This window comes from Peromyscus californicus, unplaced genomic scaffold (assembly GCF_007827085.1).
Source record: "Peromyscus californicus insignis strain IS unplaced genomic scaffold, ASM782708v3 Scaffold_3__1_contigs__length_106647218, whole genome shotgun sequence".
NCBI lineage: Eukaryota > Metazoa > Chordata > Mammalia > Rodentia > Cricetidae > Peromyscus > Peromyscus californicus.
This window is the reverse complement of record NW_026294551.1, coordinates 47,713,848-47,736,452: the sequence shown is the minus strand read 5'-3', so window position 1 is coordinate 47,736,452 and position 22,605 is coordinate 47,713,848. Positions and strand designations below refer to the sequence as shown.

At 42.4% G+C, this 22,605-nt stretch overlaps 2 protein-coding genes across 5 annotated transcripts in view; one reads left to right on the top strand and one right to left on the bottom strand.

The window, feature by feature from the left end:
* Positions 1 to 3,021, bottom strand: part of Rpa1 (replication protein A1) — a 52,862-nt gene extending 49,841 nt beyond the window's left edge. Inside the window, exon 1 of the mRNA XM_052756045.1 lies at positions 2,892 to 3,021. Coding sequence (XP_052612005.1) covers positions 2,892 to 2,924 — 33 coding nt within the window. The 5' untranslated portion in view covers positions 2,925 to 3,021. The remainder of the gene's footprint in view (positions 1 to 2,891) is intronic.
* A 104-nt stretch (positions 3,022 to 3,125) lies between these two features.
* Smyd4 (SET and MYND domain containing 4) overlaps positions 3,126 to 22,605 on the top strand; it is a 70,355-nt gene continuing 50,875 nt past the window's right edge. For 3 of the 4 annotated variants that reach the window (XM_052756040.1, XM_052756039.1, XM_052756043.1), the window contains exons 1-2: positions 3,126 to 3,424; positions 4,344 to 4,489. In XM_052756040.1, coding sequence (XP_052612000.1) covers positions 4,356 to 4,489 — 134 coding nt within the window. In that variant the 5' untranslated portion in view covers positions 3,126 to 3,424; positions 4,344 to 4,355. Of the gene's footprint in view, positions 3,425 to 4,343; positions 4,490 to 22,605 lie in introns of those variants that run through there. The other variant, XM_052756041.1, reaches the window with a different exon arrangement.

Genomic DNA, 22,605 nt, shown 5'->3' with positions numbered 1-22,605 from the left:
CTTAAAAGTACTTTAAATTGGGGCTGGAAAGGTGGCTCGGGGTTAGAGCACTGGCTACTCTTCCCAGAGGCTCTGAGTTCAATTGCTAGCACTCAAATGGTGTCCCACAGCTGTCTATAATAAAGGAATCTGATGCCCTTCGGTATGCATCTGCATTCATGTAGACAAAAGAGCCATATATATAAAATACATAAATAAACCTTCCCTAAAAATACATTAAAATTTTCAAGTAACATTACTAATAAAAAAATTCACAAAGCAATCAAATAAGGCAACAGGCAGTTTATACTTCTTTCCATTTTAACACCTTTGATTGTAAAATGTGACATTGATTAAAAAAAAATAACTGACATTGGAAATCATAAAAATACTAATTTCCTTGCTTTTTCCTCCTATATCTGAATTATGTGAAGATAGACACGATGGGCTGGCCAGAGGTATAGTTTAGCAGTAGAGTGCTTGCCTAGCTTACGTGTCTGAGGTCTTGGGTTTGATCTCCACCCCTAGGGATAGCAAGTAAATAAGTCTTGTACTTATCCTACTTATCACCATAGTTCCAAGCATAAGCTCATTTTATGGTAACTTCTCCCCCCAATGCCTCCACTTTCTGCTATTTGCTTAGCCAGTGGGGCCTGATGCTTTTGTGCTAAAATGACACTTCTGTCAGGTAACCAGGGATCTCCATACTCCATCACCATAAACACATATTAAAACACTATGGAGCCTGGCATGGTGGCACTTCGGGAGGCTGAGCTTGTGTTCTCTGTAAGTTCGAGGTCAGCCTGGTCAACAAAGCCAGTTCCAGAACAACCGGGATGGTCTTTAAAAGCAAACAAACAAAAAACATTTTTACCTACGATCAAAACCTAAAAAAAAAAAAAAAAAAAAAAAAGAAAAAAGAAAAAAGAAAAAAAAATCCCACAACTTTATAAGCAAAGTCTAAGAAGTAATATTTCACCCAATGTCTGAAACAGCTTTCTTTCTAAAATGTTTATATTTAAGAGAAACTTAGCAAATTATTTAAATAACCCTATGAACATTCTTTATAAGAGTAAAGAATCATTTGTAATTTGTCTTAAGGGTACAAGGTGGTAGCCATGTTAGTCAGGACAATTCAAAAATCATATCCCAAGCTTCAACATTAATACAACCCTAGTGTATACAAATATCCCTTTGATTCTGACAACTGTTTTTCCTCCTCCTTCTTTTCTTCCAAGCTGCTTCTTTCCTCCCTTCCACCTCTGTCCCTCTCTCTTTCCACTGTTTCATTCTGTAGAGACAGGCCTCACAGTCTCTACAACTTAGTGTAGGAAACACAAAGTAACTCACAGCAGTCAAATAATAAATGCACATTTACATCTGTGATGTTGACTAGCTGCATTAGCAGGCGCTAAACACTAACTTCAGAAACCCAATCCTCCAACTAGTCCTGTGCAATGGGTACTCAGTATCACCCTCATTTTACAGACAAAGGAAGAGTTCAGAATGTTGCCCAAAGTCATACGAACTATAATAAGGGAACAAAAACTCAAAATAAATGGATTCAGTCTAGTTACTTTGCCAACCAACAACTGAGCTGAACTGGAACATTCTGTTAACAAAAGAAATAGAAACAAACAATGATCAATGGCCTCCAGGGAAAGATATTTTAAAAGAGAAAAACAGAAAGACAAGGCCCGGCAAGGGGACCGTATGCAGGGACTGTGGGGGGACAGCGTGTGTTGAGTAGATCTGACTAGTTCAGACAACAAATGATTGTTGCAGTGTGGATGGAAAGTAGATGACTCAGAGATCTGCGTGGAGTTAAAATATACTTCAGTTGTTGACAGGACTAGGCACCCAGTCAGGCAAAATGTAGGGAGGATTCCTTAGCTTCTAACTAGCATAAATTAAGGAATAATGGTGTAATTCATTGAGACAGAGACATCCAGAAATTCAAACTGAGGGCCAGCAAGATGGCTCTGTGGGCAAAGAGGCCTGCTGTGCAAGCCTGGATACCTGAGTTCAATCCCCAGAATCCACAGAGAAGTGTCGAGAGAACTAACAACTTCACGAAGTTGTCCTCTGCATTCCAAGGCATATGCGCCATCCCCACATCAAGCATATGCACTCGTGTATGTACACACATATACACATGTAATTCTTTTTAAAAGTCAGACTTAAGGACATCATGTATTTGCTCTGAGATGTTCAATTTAAGATGACTTTGAGAATAGAGGGCAGAGAGAATCCTTTAGATCGAAGGTAGCTCAGCAGGAAGAAATTAATGAGCAATTGACATGCAGAGGAGGGCTAGTGTACAGAGGGCCTTGAGTCAACAAAAACTTACAGAGGGGCTTGCAAATAAGACAAGGAAGAGCAGCCAACGCAAGTCACTGGAACCCTAGCAAGAGAGTAGTGTTAGCAGAAAGAAGCAGTGGCCAACAAGCCCAAACAATGTCAGCTGAAAACTGAAAAACGTCTTCCGACTTGGCTACCTGGGAGACCACTGGCGACTTCAGCCAACGTTTTCTCCCGTGGCCAGAGAAAAGTCTAATAGGAGTAAAGAGTCAAGAGGAGGCAAAGAAATCAATCAATCAGCCGAAAACAACTCTAGAAAAGTTTGGAGGTGATGGGGAAAGGGAGAAAAGAGAGGCCGCAGAAGGTAAATAGGAGCATGTTTATTCATCTTGTTTTCTTAGGGAGAAGAAATGCGAGCTTGTATACGGGGACCAGGATGCCTCGTGGGGAGGGGGATGACCACTGAGACCCCGGGAGCCTTTCCCGGCTCCCACGCAATCTCCTCCCCGACGGTCTCCCGTTCAACAGCGGCTCCCTCCCCCCGACTGCTTTGCACCGCTCCAGGCCGGTGCTGCCAGAGCCATCGGCCCCGCTCAGGGTCGTCTCCTTACCGCAATGGCCCCCTCGCTCAGGTGTCCCACCATGGCTGCACCGCTAACTCCCGCGCTCGCGCTCCAGCACCGCCCGAGCTTCCCTGCCGGGGTCCCGCGGGCTGCTCACCGATTGGCCAGAGCATCTGTGCGTGCCGCCCCCGCCCCCGGCGTGCGCGCGGTGCGAGGGGCGGGCCTAGGCGCCGGCCGCCGCCGGATTGGCTACCGCGCGGCGGGCGGAGCACGTGACCCACCCGAGGCCGGGTTCGAGGCCTAGTGGCGGGATGGCGGGGGACTGAGGGCGGGGCGCCGGACTACTGTACGTCCGTGTCTGCGCGGTGCCGCTGAGTCGGTCACTTGCCAGCTGTCGGAAGTTTGCCGGCCCGTTTGGCGGATGGACACAGCATGGCAGCCCAGGGGGCTATCGGAGCTGTTCCCTGGTAACTCTGCTGCTAAATATAGTCAAAGCAGTGACCCGAGTCCTTCACCCATCCACGCCGTGCGTGCCCGGCGCCCGTGCCAGGCCTCTGGCTTGACACTGTGGGATAAACCAGGTAAATCAGACTCAGTCCCCGCCCTCAGAAGAGCGTAGTCCGACCTAGGCGTTGTGGCAGCGTCGAGCCCGGACTCAAGGGAGACGCGATTGGGCCACACGTGTGGTGAAGTCCCGGGGGGTGGAGTGGGGGGGAATCAGTGAGGCTTTGGAGAGGAGATGCCGTTTAAACTGAGTCAAATATGTGTGGGAATTTGTCAGGTGGGTTCCGAGTGAGGGTAGTGGTGTTCCTAAAAGCACGAACGGCCCTCGCCAAAGTTCTGGAGAACCTACCATCTTGTCTGCTGTAATCCCAGCCCTTGGGATGTGGAGGCAGCAAAAGGTCAAGGTCATCCGTAACAACACCGTAAATTCGAGGTCAGCCTAGACTACACGAGACCCTCAAAAATAAAAATTTGGGGGCCTGCCGTGGTGGTGCTCAGGAGTTAGAAGCAGACAGATTTCTGTGAGTTCGAAGCCAGCCAAGGCTACATAGGAAGAAGACCAGGTCTCAAAAAGAAAAAAAAACAAAAACAAAACAACAACAAAAACCCGAGTCTTTGAACTGAAAGAAAGATCTGGAGATTGAAACAGAAAACTGAACCATCTTAGAAATTAAAATTTTCATTTCATAGTTGTTGGGGCGAAGGCCTTGGACAACTAGAGTAAACAGAGGTCTAGAAGGACTGGAATATGAATCAAATACTATACTTATATAACCACTATCTACCATAGTTCCTTGAACAGTCTTCCAAAGAATATTCTGAGTGACAGAATGTCCAGTGATTTGGTCCCACCCATTATATCTCCTTCCGCATATCAACAACTATAGAAAAAGACCCAAGAAATTGATTTGGTTGCTTCTCACTTGCTATATGAAATCTCGATTTTCTAGAATTGGGCATTTGTAGAAAGGTGAATCCTTATTCTCTACTTTTCAGAGCTAAGGTGGCATGGATCTGCCTGTGGATGAATGGAAATCCTACCTTCTTGACAAGTGGGCTTTACTCCCGAAGGCTGTGCAGGACACAATTTCTACAGCAGAGACGTTGAGCGACATCTTTCGTCACGCCTCCTCCCTCCTTCAGTAAGTGAATGGAAACACTAGGGAAATTTTGATCTGGAAACCCTTCTCTCTTGCCATTTGATCTGAAGTTACATCTTTTTCTGCTGGAAAGAGTAGCTTTATGTTTTTATATTAGGGGACATTAAGCAGTTCTTATCTGTTTTCACATTTCTTCCTAGTCTGTGATTATAGAATGTGTAGGGATAACTATTTTCCTTTTTTGGTATGTGTTATAGTTCAGTAATTTAGTGTCTTGTTGTAGTCCTGAGGCCGTAAACCTTCCTGTCACTCAAAGGATATATGGTGCAGATTGTGTAGCTGCCCAAAGAAATTCGTTAAATGCTACAGATGGGAAAGAACCCTAGAAATTATATAGTCTAGCCCCAGTAACTTTCAAATTCTATGGACTATATTCATTGGTAAGCTAGACATTTTATATCACAAACTAGTAAACATATGCATATATAGAAAACAGTGGAAACCCAAGTTTCATTTATTCAATGAATATTATTTTTAATTTTCTGAAATTAAAATATAATTACATCATTTCCTCCCTCCAACCTTCTCATATACCCATCCCCACCTTGCTCTTGCCCTCTCTCAAATTCATGGCCTCTTTTATTTTTAAGTTGTAGTTGTGTTTGTGTGTTTCTAAATATATAAATACAATCTAGCCGGGCGGTGGTGGCGCACACCTTTAATCCCAGCACTCGGGAGGCAGAGGCAGGTGGATCTCTGTGAGTTCGAGGTCAGCCTGGGCTACAGAGCGAGTTCCAGGACAGGCTCCAAAGCTACACAGAGAAACCCTGTCTCGAAAAACCAAATAAATAAATAAATAAATACAATCTATGCCGTCCATATGATGTTACTTGTATGTGTATGATTGCAGGACAGACCACTTGTATTAGATAACCAACTGGGACTTGGTTTCCCTGGAGAAGACTATTTCTCCCACTCTGAACATTCTTTAGTTTCTTGTAGTTCTTTGTCTGACATTGGACCCCTGTGAGAACTTTTTCCCCCAGGTTAACCTTTATATTAGCGTCATCCTTATCCAGGTCTTGTTTAGGCAGCCATGTTGTTGAGACTTCATAGCTTCCCAACATTTCTGGGAGATGCGATCTCACAGCAGACTTTCTGGCTCTTAAAATCTTTCCACCCATTTTCCTCCTGCTCCCTGAGCCTGAACTGCAAAAGCTGTGCTGTCAATGTATCAGTTGGTGCTGAGCTCCACGTGATCACTTGTTCAGTAACTATTATTGATTGCTCAGTGGCAATCAGTAATATTAATCCCTGCACTCTGGAGGCAGAGGCAGGTAGACTGGTCTATGTAGAGAGTTCCAGGCCAGAAAGGGCAATATAGTGAGACTCTGTCTCAAAAACAAAAAATAAAGGGGGACGAGGTTGTTTCAGCAGAACATGTAATAAAAATTGGAACAAAAAAAGTCAAATGACAGAGATCACCAGGAAAGGATGTGAATGTGCGTGCACCGAGTAGGTTCGAGCACCAGCAAGAAAGCTAGTCTGATCACAGCAGAATGAGCTGAGAGCGGAGGGAAAATTGGTAATAGGGCACAGTGAGTACCCGGAAACACGCCTGGCACAAACCACGCCACTAGGAAGTAATGACCTCAGGTAATCACAGGAGCTGACTTCTGCCAGCAACCCAGTGAGCCTGGGAAGGCTCTTCCCCGACCCTCCGAAGAGGATTCTCACCTTGTAAGGACCTGAGCAGAGAGGCAGCCTGCATAGGCTTCTGACCCCTGTGAAGGTAATAAATGGCTGTTGTTTTGAGCTGCTCAGCTGGGGAGTCTGTTGAAGAGCAAACTAGTTGGCGGAGGCTTGAGAGGAGAGTGATGTGAGCTGACTGTGTCTTCAAGCAGAGATGAGCAAACTAAGCCTGCAAGATAAAGTTATTACAATTGTATATTTTCCTTTTAGGACCACAGCTAAGGATGGTTTTGCCAGATAGACATTTGTAGTTGATTTTAGGATAAGGAGTATTGGCCTTGAACCCTAATTAAACAAAATGACATGGTTTTTTGTTTGTTTGTTTGGTTGGTTGGTTTTGGTTTTTCCAGACGGGGTTTCTCTGTGTAATTTTGGTTCCTGTCCTGGATCTCACTTTATAGACCAGGCCGGCCTCGAACTCACAGATCCGCCTGGCTGAGCCTCCAGAGTGCTGGGATTAAAGACGTGTGCCACCGCCGCCCGGCTTGTTTTGTTTTAAGGCCAGTGAGATGGCTAAGCAAGTAAAGCTTGCTTCCTAGGACGTAAGCCTGCCTGACTACCTAATATGCAAGCTTGGTGACCTGAGTTCAATCCCTATAACCACATAAAGGTGGAAGGAGAGATCCAGCTCTGCAGGGCTGTCCTCTCACCTCCACACATATGCTGTGGAATATGAATGCACACACATACACTAATAATAATAAAATTAATTAATTAATTAGAAAAGAAATAATCCCATTGTTGTCATTAGTAGCCTTATATTATAAAAATTATACTCTACTATTATATTTTTAATTTTGTCAAAAGATTTTAGAAATCTGCTTGCTATATGAGTAACTAATAGATTAAAATTTTCTTCTAGGTTTGCAAAGTCTAAATACTCTAGCCTTCTACATAAAAAGTTGGCTGAGCCCTGATTTTTCTAATGATTTTCTATTGAAATTTCTTTTACTTTTGTGTATGTGTGTGGCATATACACGCACATGCCACAGTTTACAGGTGGAGGTCAGAGGGCAACTCTGGGGAGTCGGTTCTCTCCTTCCACCACTCAGGTTCAGGGATTGAACTCAGATCATCAAACTTGGCAGGAAGTGATTTAGGTCTGAACAGTCTCACTGGTCCTGAGCCCTGTTGTAAAGACTCACTCTGTCTGCTGTGTTAAGGCCAGGCAGCAGAAGGAGCCAGAGTAGAAGCAGAGACGCCTGAAAGGCCATCGGAGTAACCCCGATGAGAAGATGGACGTAGGCCAGGATGACTGTAATTAGGGTAGGAAGATGCATTTGGATTCTGAGGTAGAGTTAATAACAGTTCTTGACATGAGATGTGTTGTGGAGTAGAATGTGAGAAGTACAGATGGCCCCAGAGAGAAGGATGGCTTTGCCACATCTGGGAACCACAGACAGGGAAAGAAGACCCACACTTCATATTTGAGTTGCATGTGTCCAGTAGATACCCAATGGCGATGCCTAAACACGTTTGGAATTTAAGAGAGGGCCTGGGATAGAGATACAAGGCTGGGAGAGCTCTGTGGCATTTAGAGCCGTCAAACTGGCTAAGTCTCCAAGCAAGCATGTGTGGATGCTCACTGCACGTGCTGTACTGTGACAGTTTGCCTTCTGTTTACCTCGTTTTGAAATGCTAATCAGAGCCCACTAAATTCATTTCATGACCCATTGAATCATGACCTGCAATTTGAAAAAAACTGAAAAATATCTAACGCAGTCTACAGGAGCTGTGGATTCCCTTTACAGAATTTCAAAAATGGTAGGGGACTGATGAAAGTATGGATCATAGGCAGAATTTTGCCTAGATAAATCAGTCTGGTTTACTAACAGAACAGTGTAGTAAACAGCAAGAATCATTTGAATATTTGATGCATTGGCAGGAATATAAATTAAAGAGGGGGGTTTGTCTGATTGTTTAATACAGGAGTTCCTCAAGACTAGCCTAGGCTCCCTTCCCTTTTGTATTCTCAACTGAGGTCGTTGTATTCAGACCAGTGACATCAGTCTTCTCTTAAATGTCCTCAAAATATATCGCAAGCCCTGACCTCTTTTCTGAGACTCAAATCTATAAATCTAGCTAACTTCTTGAAAATCTCAAAGATACTTAAGAATTCAGCATATCCAGAAACAAACACATGATTTTTACCATTAAAATCAAATTCCCAGCCGGGCAGCAGTGGCACACAGCACTCGGGAGGCAGAGGCAGGCGGATCTCTGTGAGTTTGAGGCCAGCCTGGTCTATAGAGCGAGATCCAGGACAGGCCCCAAAGTTACACAGAGAAACCCTGTCTCGGAAAAAAAAAAAAATCAAATTCCCTTCCAGTGGTCCCTATCCTAGTGAATTACAACAGCCTTAGGTTCAGTTCCTAACATGGAAATTTTAGGGCCTGTTCTAGTTTCCTTTCTGTTGCCGTGATAAAATATCCTGGCATAAAGCAACTTGGAAGAGGAAAAGGTTTATTTGCCTTGCAGTTCTGGGATATGGTCCATGATTTCTGGGAAGTCAAGGCGGAGAGTAAAAGCATCACATCCACTGTCAAGAAAAGAGAAAAAGTGAGCACCTGGATCCTGGCTTGCTTGCCTGTTTCTTCTCTCTTATACTGCTTGAGACCTCCTGCTCAGGGAATGGTACTGCTCACAGTGGGCTGGGTCTTCCACATCAATTAACAATCAGGATAATCCCTTATCAACATGCCCTTAGCCCACCCCAGCATAGACAGTCCCTTCATTGAGACTCTTCCCGGATGATTCTTGGTGATTTTGGTGATGTAAGTTGATGATTAAAGCTAACCATCACAGAGCTATTCTGTACTAAAAAACCAAGTTTGTAAGCTAGGCCTGGTAACACATGTCTATAATGCTAGCATGAAGGAGGATCACAAGTTCAAGGTCATTTACAAAGCCAAGTTTGAGACCACCATAGACTACATGAGACTTTGCCTTCATAAATAAGAAAGAACTACCACCAAGTGAGTTCCAGGAAAGGCGCAAAGCTACACAGAGAAACCCTGTCTCGAAAAACCAAAAAAAAAAAAAAAAGAAAGAACAAACTAACTCATGATATCTCCCCCCCCCCCAGTCTACATCAGATCATCTTGTAGAGTCTCTTATTGAACTGTACCAACATCTGTCCAGTTACAATCCAGAAACTGGCTGATTACTTTCCTTCTCCATTACACTCCACATTAAATCTATTCTCAGATCTTGTGTTTGCAGTATGTATTGGCAAATTTCTTCACATTTGGCAAATAGGACTTCTGCTTCCAGGTGGGATATGCTAGGTCACAGCAGGCAATATCCCCAAGGCAACTAAAAAAATTCTACTGTAACAAACACATTCTACAGACATCAAATAGCAGCAAGGTCTAGATAAACTAAAAATTCTGAAGGGAAAAACTGCTTCTTAGTGGTCATTAGCCATTTTCTTTCCTGAGGATAAATTGTAGACCAAGGAGTTACGTATGAGCCCAGCAAAGTGACCACCCTGGAAGAAGCAGAAGTTGACAGAAGTCTTGGCAGTCATTTGGATCTGGTCTGGTGGGTTGACAAATGGGCAAATTCAAGGCCCAAATACGGAATCCGTTTTCCCCAGTGCTCAGGAACAGAAAGTCCAGTAACAAGATGGAGTAAAGTCTTCAGTCTTAATAGTGGAGGAGCAAAATCTCACCACCAGAGGGACACTGCAGCAAACACAGTCTCTCTGTGAAGATGTTTGCCAGCTGTTGAACGTCTGTGATGTGACAAGCCACAGATCCAGGTTCAGAGCCCCTAAGACCAAAACATTGAGGCCTAAAGAAACGGGAAGTTCTTTCTAGACCCTCAAACTAAAACTCAGGAGGACCACCTCCAAGGATCAGTGAAAAACTAGCTATACTGAGTTTTGTGGGGTTGTTTGTTTGTTTGTTTTTAAGACAGGGTCTGTCCATGTAGCTCAGGCTGACTTCAGGTTTAATCCTAGCAGAAGGAAACTTTCTGCTTAAACATGAAGACTGAGTTCAAAATCCTAGTACCCACACATATTAGAATTCTCTAAAGTAACAAAGCTGGTAGAATAAATATATGGCTTTTGTTTTGTTTTTTTGGTTTTGTGTCTTTGTTTTGTTTTGAGACAGGGTTTCTCTGTATAGCCCTGGCTGTCCTGGAACTCACTCTGTAGACTGTGGGAGCCCGTTCTTGGGTTCCTCGTGGCTTAACCCAGCAGGTCCGCATAGAGGATGATTAGGACCATGGGCCTGAATGCAGGTGTCTGAGATGGTCTGCACTTGGCTGTGCTGGGTTAGGAGGTCTTTTGCTCCACCCCCTGGTGTCTCTATAAAATCCCTGGGGCAGAGACAGTCGGGGCCCATTGGAATAGGTTCCAGGCCCTCTCAAGGCTATCCTTTATTTTTTATCTGTTTATCTCTGCAAGATTCTCCGCAATAAATCCTTCTATCTAATATTTCCTGCTGCTCGCACTCAAGAAAACTCTGGGGAACTGTGGGGGTGGTGGGTAAACGCCCCACAGAATGGCGCCATGAACAGGGACTAAAAAAAGAAAAAAGGGGGGACTAAAGAAAAAAGGGGGGACCAAAGACAAATGAACAGGGACTAAAGATAAAGGAAAATAATAGTTTTATTACAGAGTTTTTGGCGAAAGTGCTGAGTTCAGCCCTGCCAGTGGATAAGGGATGCCGGTGTTATGGAAAATATATATATTTTTTATATATATTATTGAGAGGCAAGGGTTTTATCCTCGAGAGAAAAGGAAAGCTGACTGGAAGGATGTCCGATGCTGCAGTGAAATTCTCTTCTGTCAAAATTTTCTATCTTGTATCCCTTTCTCAATTTCTATCTGTGAAAAATAAGTATAAGGCATAGGGTAGTAAAATAGTGTAGGAAAAACTTAGACGTGTAAGATTGTGTAGGAAAAAATAAGGCAACTAGACAGAAAAACTCTTCAATTTTCTAACTTTGGGGGCTATGAATGCAAACTGGGGGGAAAAAATCTTTCTTTGGGCTTTACGGGTAGTAAAAAAGCTCTTCTCTGAGCTTACGGGAAGAAAAAGTTTCCTATGGAAGCTTTTGTCCTGGGGACAGCTGAAATGCTAAGTCCAAGCTGCAGGAGAAAGTGATTTCTCCTTGAGGCAAAAATGGGGGTGTAAAAAGCCAAAGTTTAAAGTTGGGAAGTTTTGGGAAAAGTTGGTCTTTCTCTCTTGGGGAGAAAAATCTTTCTCTTAAACTAAAAGCTTTTCTTGGAAAACTTGGGAAAAATCTCTCTAAAAAGCCTTAATCTTTCTCAGACTAAAAGCTCTCAAACTTAAAAACTAAAGCCTTTAACTTTCTCAGAAGGACAAAAATTAGAATCACCTGAAGATATTAGTATGGGGACCACCTGTGATTAGCTCAAAGGGAAAACAACCAACCTCTTAAGACAGCAAAACCTAAGTTCTTTCAAGCTTTAAAAATCCTCCCTGCAATGCAGGAGGCAGGGACAAGTTCCTAAAAACCTCTTCTAAGCTCTGTCTTTTCAAGCTAGTGAAAGACAGTGGGTCAGAGTACCCTGAGGGAAACGCTTGGGAGACTGTGGGTAAAGAGCTACAGAGAGCCCAAAAGGGCAGGAAACTTTATCTGAGAAAAGCAAAAAAGCCGAGCTTTTCAGTTACAACGGAGCTGAGGCATCAAGGGTTTTGTTTGAGTGAGCGTTTCAGAATAAAAAGGTGCTCCTAATCGTCCCAATGCAAACTCCGTTAGCATTGTATATTCGCTTCTGACCAAAAACCCAGCGGTGACTGGCCAGCGTCTCTGAGTGGGAGTGCATTTCGGGGATACTAGGGTTCCTGCAGTGGTAAACTTCCTGGAGCACAGAGCTGAGGCAGGAAGGTGCAGGACCCAGGGGGAAGATTGCTAATGAACAAAGCTAAAGCCGGTGGGAACGGCACAGTTGTCCACTTTCCTACAAGTCCCGGCTTAATAGGTCCAGAGCTGCAAAAAGAAATCTGAGAAAAGCTTTCCTATCAGAGTAAGGACCCTTCTGGGAAAACAGTAAAGCTGAACTGTGTCTGAAGCAGTTGTGCTGCTGAGTCAGAACGCTGTCTGGGGAAAGAGCCCAGCCAGGGCAGAACAGAACTATCCAGGAGTAAAGCTTTCTTTTCTGTCAGAGAAAGCACCTCTTTGAGAAAAGCTTTGTTTCAACTGACTCCCTGAGATGAGGGAGTGTAGCCCTAAGGGGTGATTGTCTCTGGCATAAGCTCTGTCCTTGAGCACCCAGACAAGAAAACGCAACCAACCCACTGGGGGACTGGGCCAGGTGAAGGCCTGATGCAACAAAACGCCTGTCCTAATGGGAGTTTAGAAATGGCAAAAACCTCCCTTGTTAGATTTTCAGTCTGTATGCAAACCACACAGACCCCGAAAACAAACAGACAAAAAGCCCCTACCTTCAGTAGCAGGGAAAGCCACCACTGTAGTGTCGGAAACTGTTTCTGGGGTAGAGGGAATAAACTGAGACCAAACTGGGAACTGTCTGGGAGAAAGACTCTGAAGAAAGAGATGGGACATAATCCTCCCCAGAAAATACATGACCTGAAAAAGCTGCTAGAATTTGAGGCAGATTCGGGGGGAGAAAAAAAGCCCCTACTTCCAAAGGCAGCTAGCAGAGGTACAGATCCGTAGACAGATACCTGAAGCTCTGCATCTGTGGGGGAAGGAACAAGCAAAATGAGAATAAAATTAGTGGGAGAAAATCTCTCTGAAGGAGCTATGGAAAAGCTGTTCTAAATGATCTTGTTTTTCACTGACTGGCTAAGACAAACATAAGCCCCGAGGAAAGTCGCTATCAGAAATGCCAGCCTCAATGCGCGCTAACGAGGCAGGTGCAGTTCTGATTTGGGGCCAGTGTCAAATGAAGGAGAGACACCTGTTAAAGTCAGCTAAGGAGATACCAGAACCCTCTCAATGTGCCATAATTCAAAATGTAAAATGCTTGTTCAAATCTCCCGTTGCAAAAGCAAAAAACTGTTCAAACCTCCCGGGCAAGAATTTGTAAGCAAGTCTGGTAAAAGAGAACCAGTTGACTCTCAGACCCAAAAAAAAACTGTGGGAAATGACTGATATAAGGGAAATGATATAAAGGACTGATACTATTATGGACTGATATAAGGGAAATGCATTCTGGGAAAGGTAGTTTTTCCGTTAAAGATGGAGACATTGCCCTGAAACACTTTTGTCAGCTCGAAAATACGTTCATGGTAAACTTAAAATACAGCTTTTAAAAGAATAAGGAGGAAAATCGTCTAAGAGTTTGTGTCAGTTCCAATGAAAAATTGAAAGGATACAGAACTAGGTGCTTCGCGGTTTGGGGCTCCGTTGGTAAAATGCCTTATTTACCCTAATAGCTGTGCAAAGTTTTTACAGTAGTTGGAAGACAAAAAGCTACCTTTAAGAGCAAACAAGCCACTTTAAAATCCTTAAAACAAGAGAAAGCAGTTTATACACTGAACGTTGTCTTAGATATGAAGGAAACTTATGTGAAATTAAAAATTCTTTACCTTTTGAACAAACTGCCTGCCCTGAGTAATTCCTTTGCAAATCTAATAAGGAGACAAGGAAACAGGCATTCAAAAAATGACTGCTTTATAGATGGGAAACAAACCAGAAAATCTAGCTGTCTTACAAAAGAGTTGCTTCACCTGAAAGTTCCTTATAAAAAACCAATGCTAAATATTACAGCTGCTAATAACATCAGGAGTTAAAGCTAAAGAAGTGAAAATACTAAATACAGTTCGGAGCTGTGCCACTGTGGCTTTACTAGCTCCTTTAGAAAAATACTTTATATCACCTAATAGCTGTGCAGTATTTGACAAAGAGCTTTACAGCAGCAAAATACGGTAATTTCACCCTCAGCGTGAAGTGAAGTTTTTCGGTGGAACAAACCAAAAGTGCTGCTGTAATAGAAACGTTTATCTGAATTGAAGCACTTAGGGGAACTATTATGAATTTGGGTGAAGGGACAGCCTCTAGTTAAAAACTGTCTACCACTGACAGTGCATCTCTGCCGGTCCAGAACGGCTGAGAGAACTGGCAACTTTGGAGTGTAGCGTCATCCTGGGAAGGTTGCAGTCCCCTAGCAACAACTATCACAATTCTGTAACAACAACACTCACTAAATCCCAGTGCTTTATAGCAAAGCTGACTGTAAACTCTAAACTTAAGAAATGATGTACATACTTCCTGTCTAGTTAAGAGAATCTTTCTAATAGAGATAGTGATAATAATTAAGAGTAAGAAATAGAAAAAGATGAAAATAAGATATGTGAGTTTGTAAAAATTCTCTTGTTAGATCTGTGTTAAGAAATCTTTAGGTGTTTGCTAAGTTAAATATATGCTAATGGTAGCCCTATATAAGTTTGTAAAATAGATCTATAGAGTTCCTTTAAGAATATAAGCTTGCAGCCGGGCGGTGGTGGCGCACGCCTTTAATCCCAGCACTCGGGAGGCAGAGCCAGGCGAATCTCTGTGAGTTCCAGGCCAGCCTGGACTACCAAGTGAGTCCCAGGAAAGGCGCAAAACTACACAGAGAAACCCTGTCTCGAAAAACCAAAAAAAAAAAAAAAAAAGAATATAAGCTTGCAAGAAGTATCTAAAGTAGTCTTAAGACATGTAGTAATAAGCTTGTAAGAAGTAAAGATGCTAGTTGCAAATGTAAGTTTAAATAAGAAATAAGATAGAATGAACATAAGAAACACATAAGAAGTAATAAGAAATATATTTGCTAAAGTAGTTATATAGTTTCCTTAAGGAGTATAAATAAGTAGATATTAATATGTTATATGTGAGTTTGTAAAAAAGTGTAAATGTTGAATATGAGTCTAAATGCTTTGGAAGGCAAAAAATGTTATATGTGAGTTTGTGAAAAAGTGCAAATGTTAAGTGTGAGTCTATGCTTAATGTATATGATGAAAAAACCTGAGACCTAGAAGTTAGTGTCCTAGAAGACTGCAAAGCAGGCAGTCTGAGCGGTTTTCAAAAGTTCCAGAAGCCGCTAAGAAGCTAAGAATGGCGGACGCCAGAACCAGCACAAGGCATCCACAGCTGAGATCCGTGGAAAATCGACGCAACACAGAAAAACCTGAGCTAACATCAAAAACGGTGCGGTTTAGAATACTACTGTACCTAAAAAGGTCTCTGGCTTGAGAATAAGTTCAGAGACACTTGTTTGAACAAAAATTGTTAACTGCAAAAAGTTTTGGTTGAAAAACATCTCTTCATATTTGGAAGTGAAAGCCTGATACCAGAATTTATTTCTTGTTTGAACTTTTTGAACTTAAAATGAGATAAAATTACAAAAAGATTTTGGTTATGGATTTCTCATATTTGGAAGACTAGTACCAGAATTTATCGTTTGAATTTTAAGACTTAAGAAATGAAATGAACAATAGAGATTTCATTGATATGGGACAATTTTGAGTTTACTTATAGTAATGACCTAGGAACTGTTTTCTGGAATTGGGTTAAAAATGGAACTGTTTAAATGAAGAAATTTATTATTTCTACCTAGAATCAAGATGCAGTTTTGTGTATGCATATATGCTTTATTAATTGGTGATTCATGTTTTTGTGGAACTGTTTATGTAAAAATGAAATTACTTACAGAACTGGTTTTGTGTTGTAAATGGAACTGTTTAAATGGAAAAGTTTGGTTTTCTAACTAGGCTTGAGATTTTGCTTAAATTATAAAGAAAAGGGGGAGAGTTAATATTCCTTAGTCTAATTTCAAAAGTTGTTTGAGTGGATTAATGTCATGTTTTTGTTAGTAAGAAATGCAAATGGGGTATATTAAGAGACTACTTTTTAAAGTGTAAAGAGTTTTATTAAGAAACTGCTTTTGGATGTTTTGCTAAAAGTTTTCAAAGTGTTAATGGTTAGACTGAGAAGATTGCTTTTCAATATGGGTTTGTAGGAATTGTATGAGTTTGGGTTCTTCTAACTAGGTTTGAGATTTTGTTTAAAAAATTATAAAGAAAAGGAGGAGTTATGAGGTTGAATTATTTGCAGAAATTATGTTTACCTTATTGATATTGATGCACCCTGGTTTTGTGAAGTTAAGGAAATAAAATTTAAGTTTGATGTGAATACATCCAAGTTTTTCCTATGTTCTGTTAGCAAGAAAATTCAAATGATTGAGTTAAAGTTGTAAGACGGAGAAAATTGTTAACTATATATAGCACCATATATGCTAATTCAAATGGTTCTGTTAAGAGTTTGCTTTGAGTTGTAAGATTGAGAGAATTGTGACTATGTATAGCAATATTTATGTTAACCTGTTAATGGTAATGATGAAGCTAAGGGATTCTTTAAGTTTGTAGTCGCCTTAAGAGTTTTATATTAAGAAAGGGGGACCTGTGGGAGCCCGTTCTTGGGTTCCTCGTGGCTTTACCCAGCAGGTCCACATAGAGGATGATTAGGACCACGGGCCTGAATGCAGGTGTCTGAGATGGTCTGCACTTGGCTGTGCTGGGGGAGGAGGTCTTTTGCTCCACCCCCTGGCATCTCTATAAAATCCCTGGGGCAGAGACAGTCGGGGCCGTTGGAATAGGTTCCAGGCCCTCTCGAGGCTATCCTTTATTTTCTATCTGTTTATCTCCGCAATAAATCCTTCTATCTAATATTTCCTGCTGCTTGCACTCAAGAAGACTCTGGGGAACTGTGGGGGTAGTGGGTAAACGCCCCACAGTAGACCAGACTGGCCTCAAACTCACAGAGATCTGCCTGCCTCTACCTCCCCAATGCTGGGATTAAAGACGTGCACCACAGTACCTGACTGAGTATATGTATTAAAATGGGGTTTATTAAGTTGACTTACATAATATGGTCTGGGTGATCAACAGTGGCTTGTCTGACATTGGAGAGGCTGAGAATCTAGTAGTTTCTCAGTCCACGAGGCTGGATGTCTCAGCTGACCCAGCTAAAAGGCCTTCAAGATTCCTAGAGAGCTTCTGGTCTTCAGTCTAGGTTGGAAGTTGGAAGAAGTTGCTTGTAATATCAGCAAAGGAATGCCTCAACAACAGGACAGATAAACTTGTCAGCAAGAGTGAAGGCAAAGAGGCAAATGGCAATGTTTCCTTTTCCATGACCTTTTATCTGGGTGGCCACTAGAAGGTACTATCCACATTAAGTGTGAGTCTTCTCACTTTTAATAATCTGATCAAGAAACTCACAGGGGCCTGGAGAGATGGCTCAGTGGTTAAGAGCACTTGTTGCTGTTGCAGAGGATGTGGGTCCATTCCTAGAACTCACATGGTAGTTTACAACTATCAGTTACTCCAGTTCCATGGGATCCATCACTATCTTCTGACCTCTGTGGGCACCGGGCACAGATGTACACATACATACATGAGGCGAAGCATTCATACGTATAAAATTGAATTTGTAAGATAATCCCTCTCAAGAATGCCAGCAGCTTGAATTTTATTAGTTGATTACAGATCCAGTCGTTGACAGCTAAGATAAGCCAGACATGGCCGCATGCATCTGTAACCTCAGATGTTACTTAGATGTGGGGTGCAGACAAGTGGATCCCAGGATCTCACTCGCCAGGTAGCCTTGCTGAAAAAGTGAGCTCCAGGTTCAGTGAGAGATCCTGTCTCAAAAAATAAGATGAACAAACAATTGAGGAAGATATCCATACATCATTCTCTGGCCTCCATATGCACCTGCACACAGAGATGCCCACATTCATACATCACATACACACAAGTACACATGAAAATAAATAATTAATTAAAGAGGAAAAAATGTAAAGAATTTGAGGCCAGCCTGGCCTACATAGTGAGACTTTTCCTCAAAGCCAATAAAACAGAAAACTAAATGTTAATAAATATTGGTTGAATGACATTTTAGAAAGTATATGAAATTGTGAGTTCAGTGACTAGTATATATAAATATGCTCAAAAATAGCATTTAAACGAGAATCTGGGATAAACAACTTCATGGGCATCTCTGAGAGCAGTGTACAATGGTGCTCTCTTCTCCAGGGAAAGCCTTCCAAATGTTTATATACCCCTGAGCACTTGGTAGGATATTGCTGATTCCAGAAATGTCCTAAAGGAGCATTTTTGTCGTTGCCTTTACTACAAAGTACTCTTTTGTTTTTTTGTTGTTGTTGTTGTTATTGTTGCTTGATTTTTGTTTTGTTTGTTTTTGGTTTTTTAAGACTGGTTCACACTATGTAGCCCTGGCTGGCATAGTACTTGCTATGTGGTCTCAAATTGACAGTGATCTTGCCTCAGCCTCCAGAGTGCTAGGTGTATAGGCATGCATAACCTATTGTGGCTGTAGAGTTCTTTTTTTAGTCTCTTTATTTGTGGGGCATATGTGTGGAGCTAGAGGGAATTTGTGGGAATTGGTTCTCTCCTCCCATTGTGTGGGTCCCAGGGATCAAACTAAGGTTGTCAAATCTTTTTGGCAAGCGCTTCACATGCTGAGTCATCTCACCAGCCCGTTTTGATGTGTGGTTGTTTGGGGTTGGGGAGAGCTGTGTGGTTGTTTGGGGTCTAGAGATTGAACCTGGAACCTTTTTTATGTTTGTTTGTTTTTTGAGACAGGCTTTCACTGTGTAGTCCTGGCTGTCCTGGAACTATGTAGACTAGACTGGCCTTGAACTCACAGAGAATCCACCTGCCCCTGCCTCCCAAATGCTCAAATCAAAGGTGTGTGCGCGCAGCCGCACCCGGCCAGCATTCATCTTTTGAACGACTGTGCCTTCCTTATCCATATCTTGAAAGGCACTCCCATTGTGATTTGTTGCTTGCGTTTTTATCCTCTACAAACTGGTGGTTTGATACTTGGTTCCTAGCAGGTAGTGAGGTTTTTTGTTGTTGTTTTTTTCTTTCTTTCTTTCTTTCTTTCTTTCTTTCTTTCTTTCTTTCTTTCTTTCTTTCTTTCTTTCTTTCTTTCTTCTTTCTTTCTTTCTTTCTTTCTTCTTTCTTCCTTTCTTCCTTTCTTCCTTTCTTCCTTTCTTCCTTTCTTTCCTTCCTTCCTTCCTTCCTTCCTTCCTTCCTTCCTTCCTTCCTTCCTTTTTTTCCCTGGTAGTGTTCTTTTGTAAATTGTGGATGATGGGCTGGAGAGATGGCTCAGCTATTAAAGGCTAGGCTCACAACCAAAAATATAAACTGTGGATGCTTTAAGATGCAGGGCCTGGCTGACAAGGTAGGCTGGTAGCGGTGGGCCTGTACGGTGCAGGCAGCTCTGTGTCCTGATCCACCACACAGTGAACCAAACGCCTGTGCTCTTCCACGCCCTCCTGCCATCGTGATGCGCAATTACAGCTCGTCTTCCTGCTGTCCCAGATGGAAGCCTCCTGAAACCTTCCCTCTGAAGTTGCTTCTGTCAGGGATTTTGGTCACAGCAACACGAAAGCTAACTGTAAAAACTAAGTTGTATATCAAGAACCCTTTTTCTACCAAAACTGTCCTCTCTGCTTTCTTCCTCCCATTTCTTAATATAAATCCAGTTAAATGCATCCAATAGCATTCAAGCAGTAGCCTGGACTGCCTTAAAATTCATTCCAGTGGATTAATCCATTAACTCAACCTTCCACAAAGTCTCATGGCAAAATGTAGACAAGTCCTTGTCACACTGTCACAGGAATGCTTCTAATCCAGTTCCCATCTGAAACCTCATGAGCATGGCCTTTACTGTCTGTACTCTGTCAGCTCTGACCAAACTAGACCAGTAATTTCAGTTATAACATTCTGTCTTTCCATAGCCTGGAACTCCACTTCTTAGACACCTCCTCTAACCCAGTCTGGAGCATCTGAACTTCATCGGTAGGTAGACATCACAGCAGCCCCACAGTCAGCCCCGCTTTTCTACATTGCTCAGTTTCTCCTCGTTGTTGCAAAATGCCTGGTAAAACTCAGGGGAAGAAGCCTTGTTCTGGCTTACAGTTTCAAACAGAGTCATCTGGCTGCATGGCTTTGAACATGAAGGAATCAGAGTATCGTGTGAGTAGGAGGAGCTTGTGGCAGAAGAGGCTGCTCACTGCATGGCAGCCAAGAAGCAGAGAAAGCAAAGGACCAACAACAAGGTAGACCCTTCAGGGGCGTACTGTAGCTAGAGTTTTCCTGCCTGGCCCACAGTCAGGACAAATCTCTCTCACCTGCCAATCCCACAGCCGTTCAGACCCAACCAAGTAAACACAGAGACTTATATTGGTTACAAACTGTATGGCCATGGCAGGCTTCTTGCTAACTGTTCTTATATCTTAAATTAATCCATTTCCATAAATCTATACCTTGCCACGTGGCTCGTGGCTTACCAGCATCTTCACATGCTGTTTGTCATCGTGGCGGCTGGCAGTGTCTCTCAGCCTTCCACTTCCCAGCTTTATTCTCCTCCTTGTCCCGCCTATACTTCCTGCCTGGCCACTGGCCAATCAGAGATTTATTTATTAACCAAGCAACAACACACTTGACATACAGACCATCCCACAGCACCTCCCCTTTTCTTTTTCTTTTTTTTTTTTTCAAAAGGGAAGGTTTTAACCTTAACAAAGTAAAATTACATATAATTTGGGAATTTGGGTGTAGCTTCTCTTACTACTTCCTGCTGGAGGGGGGCACTGTATCTTATGGGAACACAAAGAAAATTTTAGGATTATGGAATAGTCCATGAGGGTGTATCGTCTGAGCCCGTTGCCTTCAAACCGTTCTGGATGTTGGATCATCTGGGCTTTGATGTCATCAGAGACCTTTCAGGGGGTCTTGGCTGGTCAAACTTGATGTATCTTAATCTGGAACAAATCCATAGCCTCTTGCTTTCTGTGGGAACAAAAGCAGAGTCTCCTTTCCAAAGCAACACATCCTTACATCCAAATTTTGAAGTCAAGGTATCTTTAAAATGTACATATTGGTTTAACTCAACATCTTTTACGATCAAATGTTTTTCTGCAGTTAAAAATTCCAAAGACAACACAATCCAGATTCTCTGTGTAATATTCATCTTCATGTGGCTTATTTTTTATATTAATTTTACTGTCTCTTTAAAGACTTTATTTTTTAAAACTATGTGTTTGTTTCTATAACTGTATATATCACCTTTTTTGTCTCTTTCAAACCTACGTATATTTTACACACATTGTAAACTATTACATCTGAATCTGTCTTATTGTGAATCTATTGCTTTAAACTGCAGCAGCTGTGGCTGCTGGCTCCGCCCACCTCAGCTTCCCAACATGGCGGTAGTACGTTTTCCGCCAGCTCTGGGAGCTATCGTGGGTCTATGCCTTTATCCAAGCAACGTGTAGCCCAGAAACCTCTTTTTGTTTTGTACTAGCAAAGTCTAAATCCACCACACAGCTTAATGTGCCACTTGCAGAGGCCTCATTCCCGCCATACAGCTGGTTGAGTGTGCACGCTAGGAACCCGCCAGTAGCTCAAACCCGCAGCTGCCGCTCATTTGAGAGAGACAATTAGGAAGCTGTTTTTAGCTCCGTTTTAGAATCTTTTTTCTCAGTTTTTAGGTGGAAACTCTTGCCACAACATTGGGCACCATTTGTAGCTAAAGTTTTCCTGCCTGGCCCACAGTCAGGACAAATCTCTCTCACCTGCCAGTCCCACAGCTGCTCAGACCCGACCAAGTAAACACAGAGACTTATATTGGTTACAAACTGTATGGCCGTGGCAGGCTTCTTGCTAACTGTTCTTATATCTTAAATTAATCCATTTCTATAAATCTATACCTTGCCACGTGGCTCGTGGCTTACCAGCATCTTCACATGCTGTTTGTCATCGAGGCGGCTGGCAGTGTCTCTCTCTCTCAGCCTTCCACTTCCCAGCTTTATTCTCCTCCTTGTCCCGCCTATACTTCCTGCCTGGCCACTGGCCAATCAGTGATTTATTTATTAACCAATCAGCAACACACTTGACATACAGACCATCCCACAGCAGCATACCCCCAGTGACCAACATCCTCCGGATAGGCCTCACCTTGTTTCTGCCGCCTCTCAGTAATACCTTCAGATTATCAATCTGTCAATTAGTTAATCCACTGATTAGGTCAGAGCTTTCCTGATCCAGTCACTTCCTAAGAGTCCCACCTCTGGACTTTGCATTGAGGACCAAGGCTCCAACTCAGGAGTTTTGGGGCAAGTTTTCACATTCTTCTCATTCTTTTCAAAGATATATAGTCAAAGAGCTTTCTTTCCAGTCCTTTTGTGTATTTGCATATGTTTGCACAAAAAAACATTCTATATCTTTTTCTTTATTCTCCATTAGGTTATATTGTGTGTGTTGTTCTGCAGGGGCTTTTCAACATCACACCTTAATCTTCTTAACAGCCGAATGATATAACTAGAATAGTATAATTATGTCCCAATTTAGTTGTTCTTTTTCCTACTGATGAGCAGTTAAGTATTTTTTGTT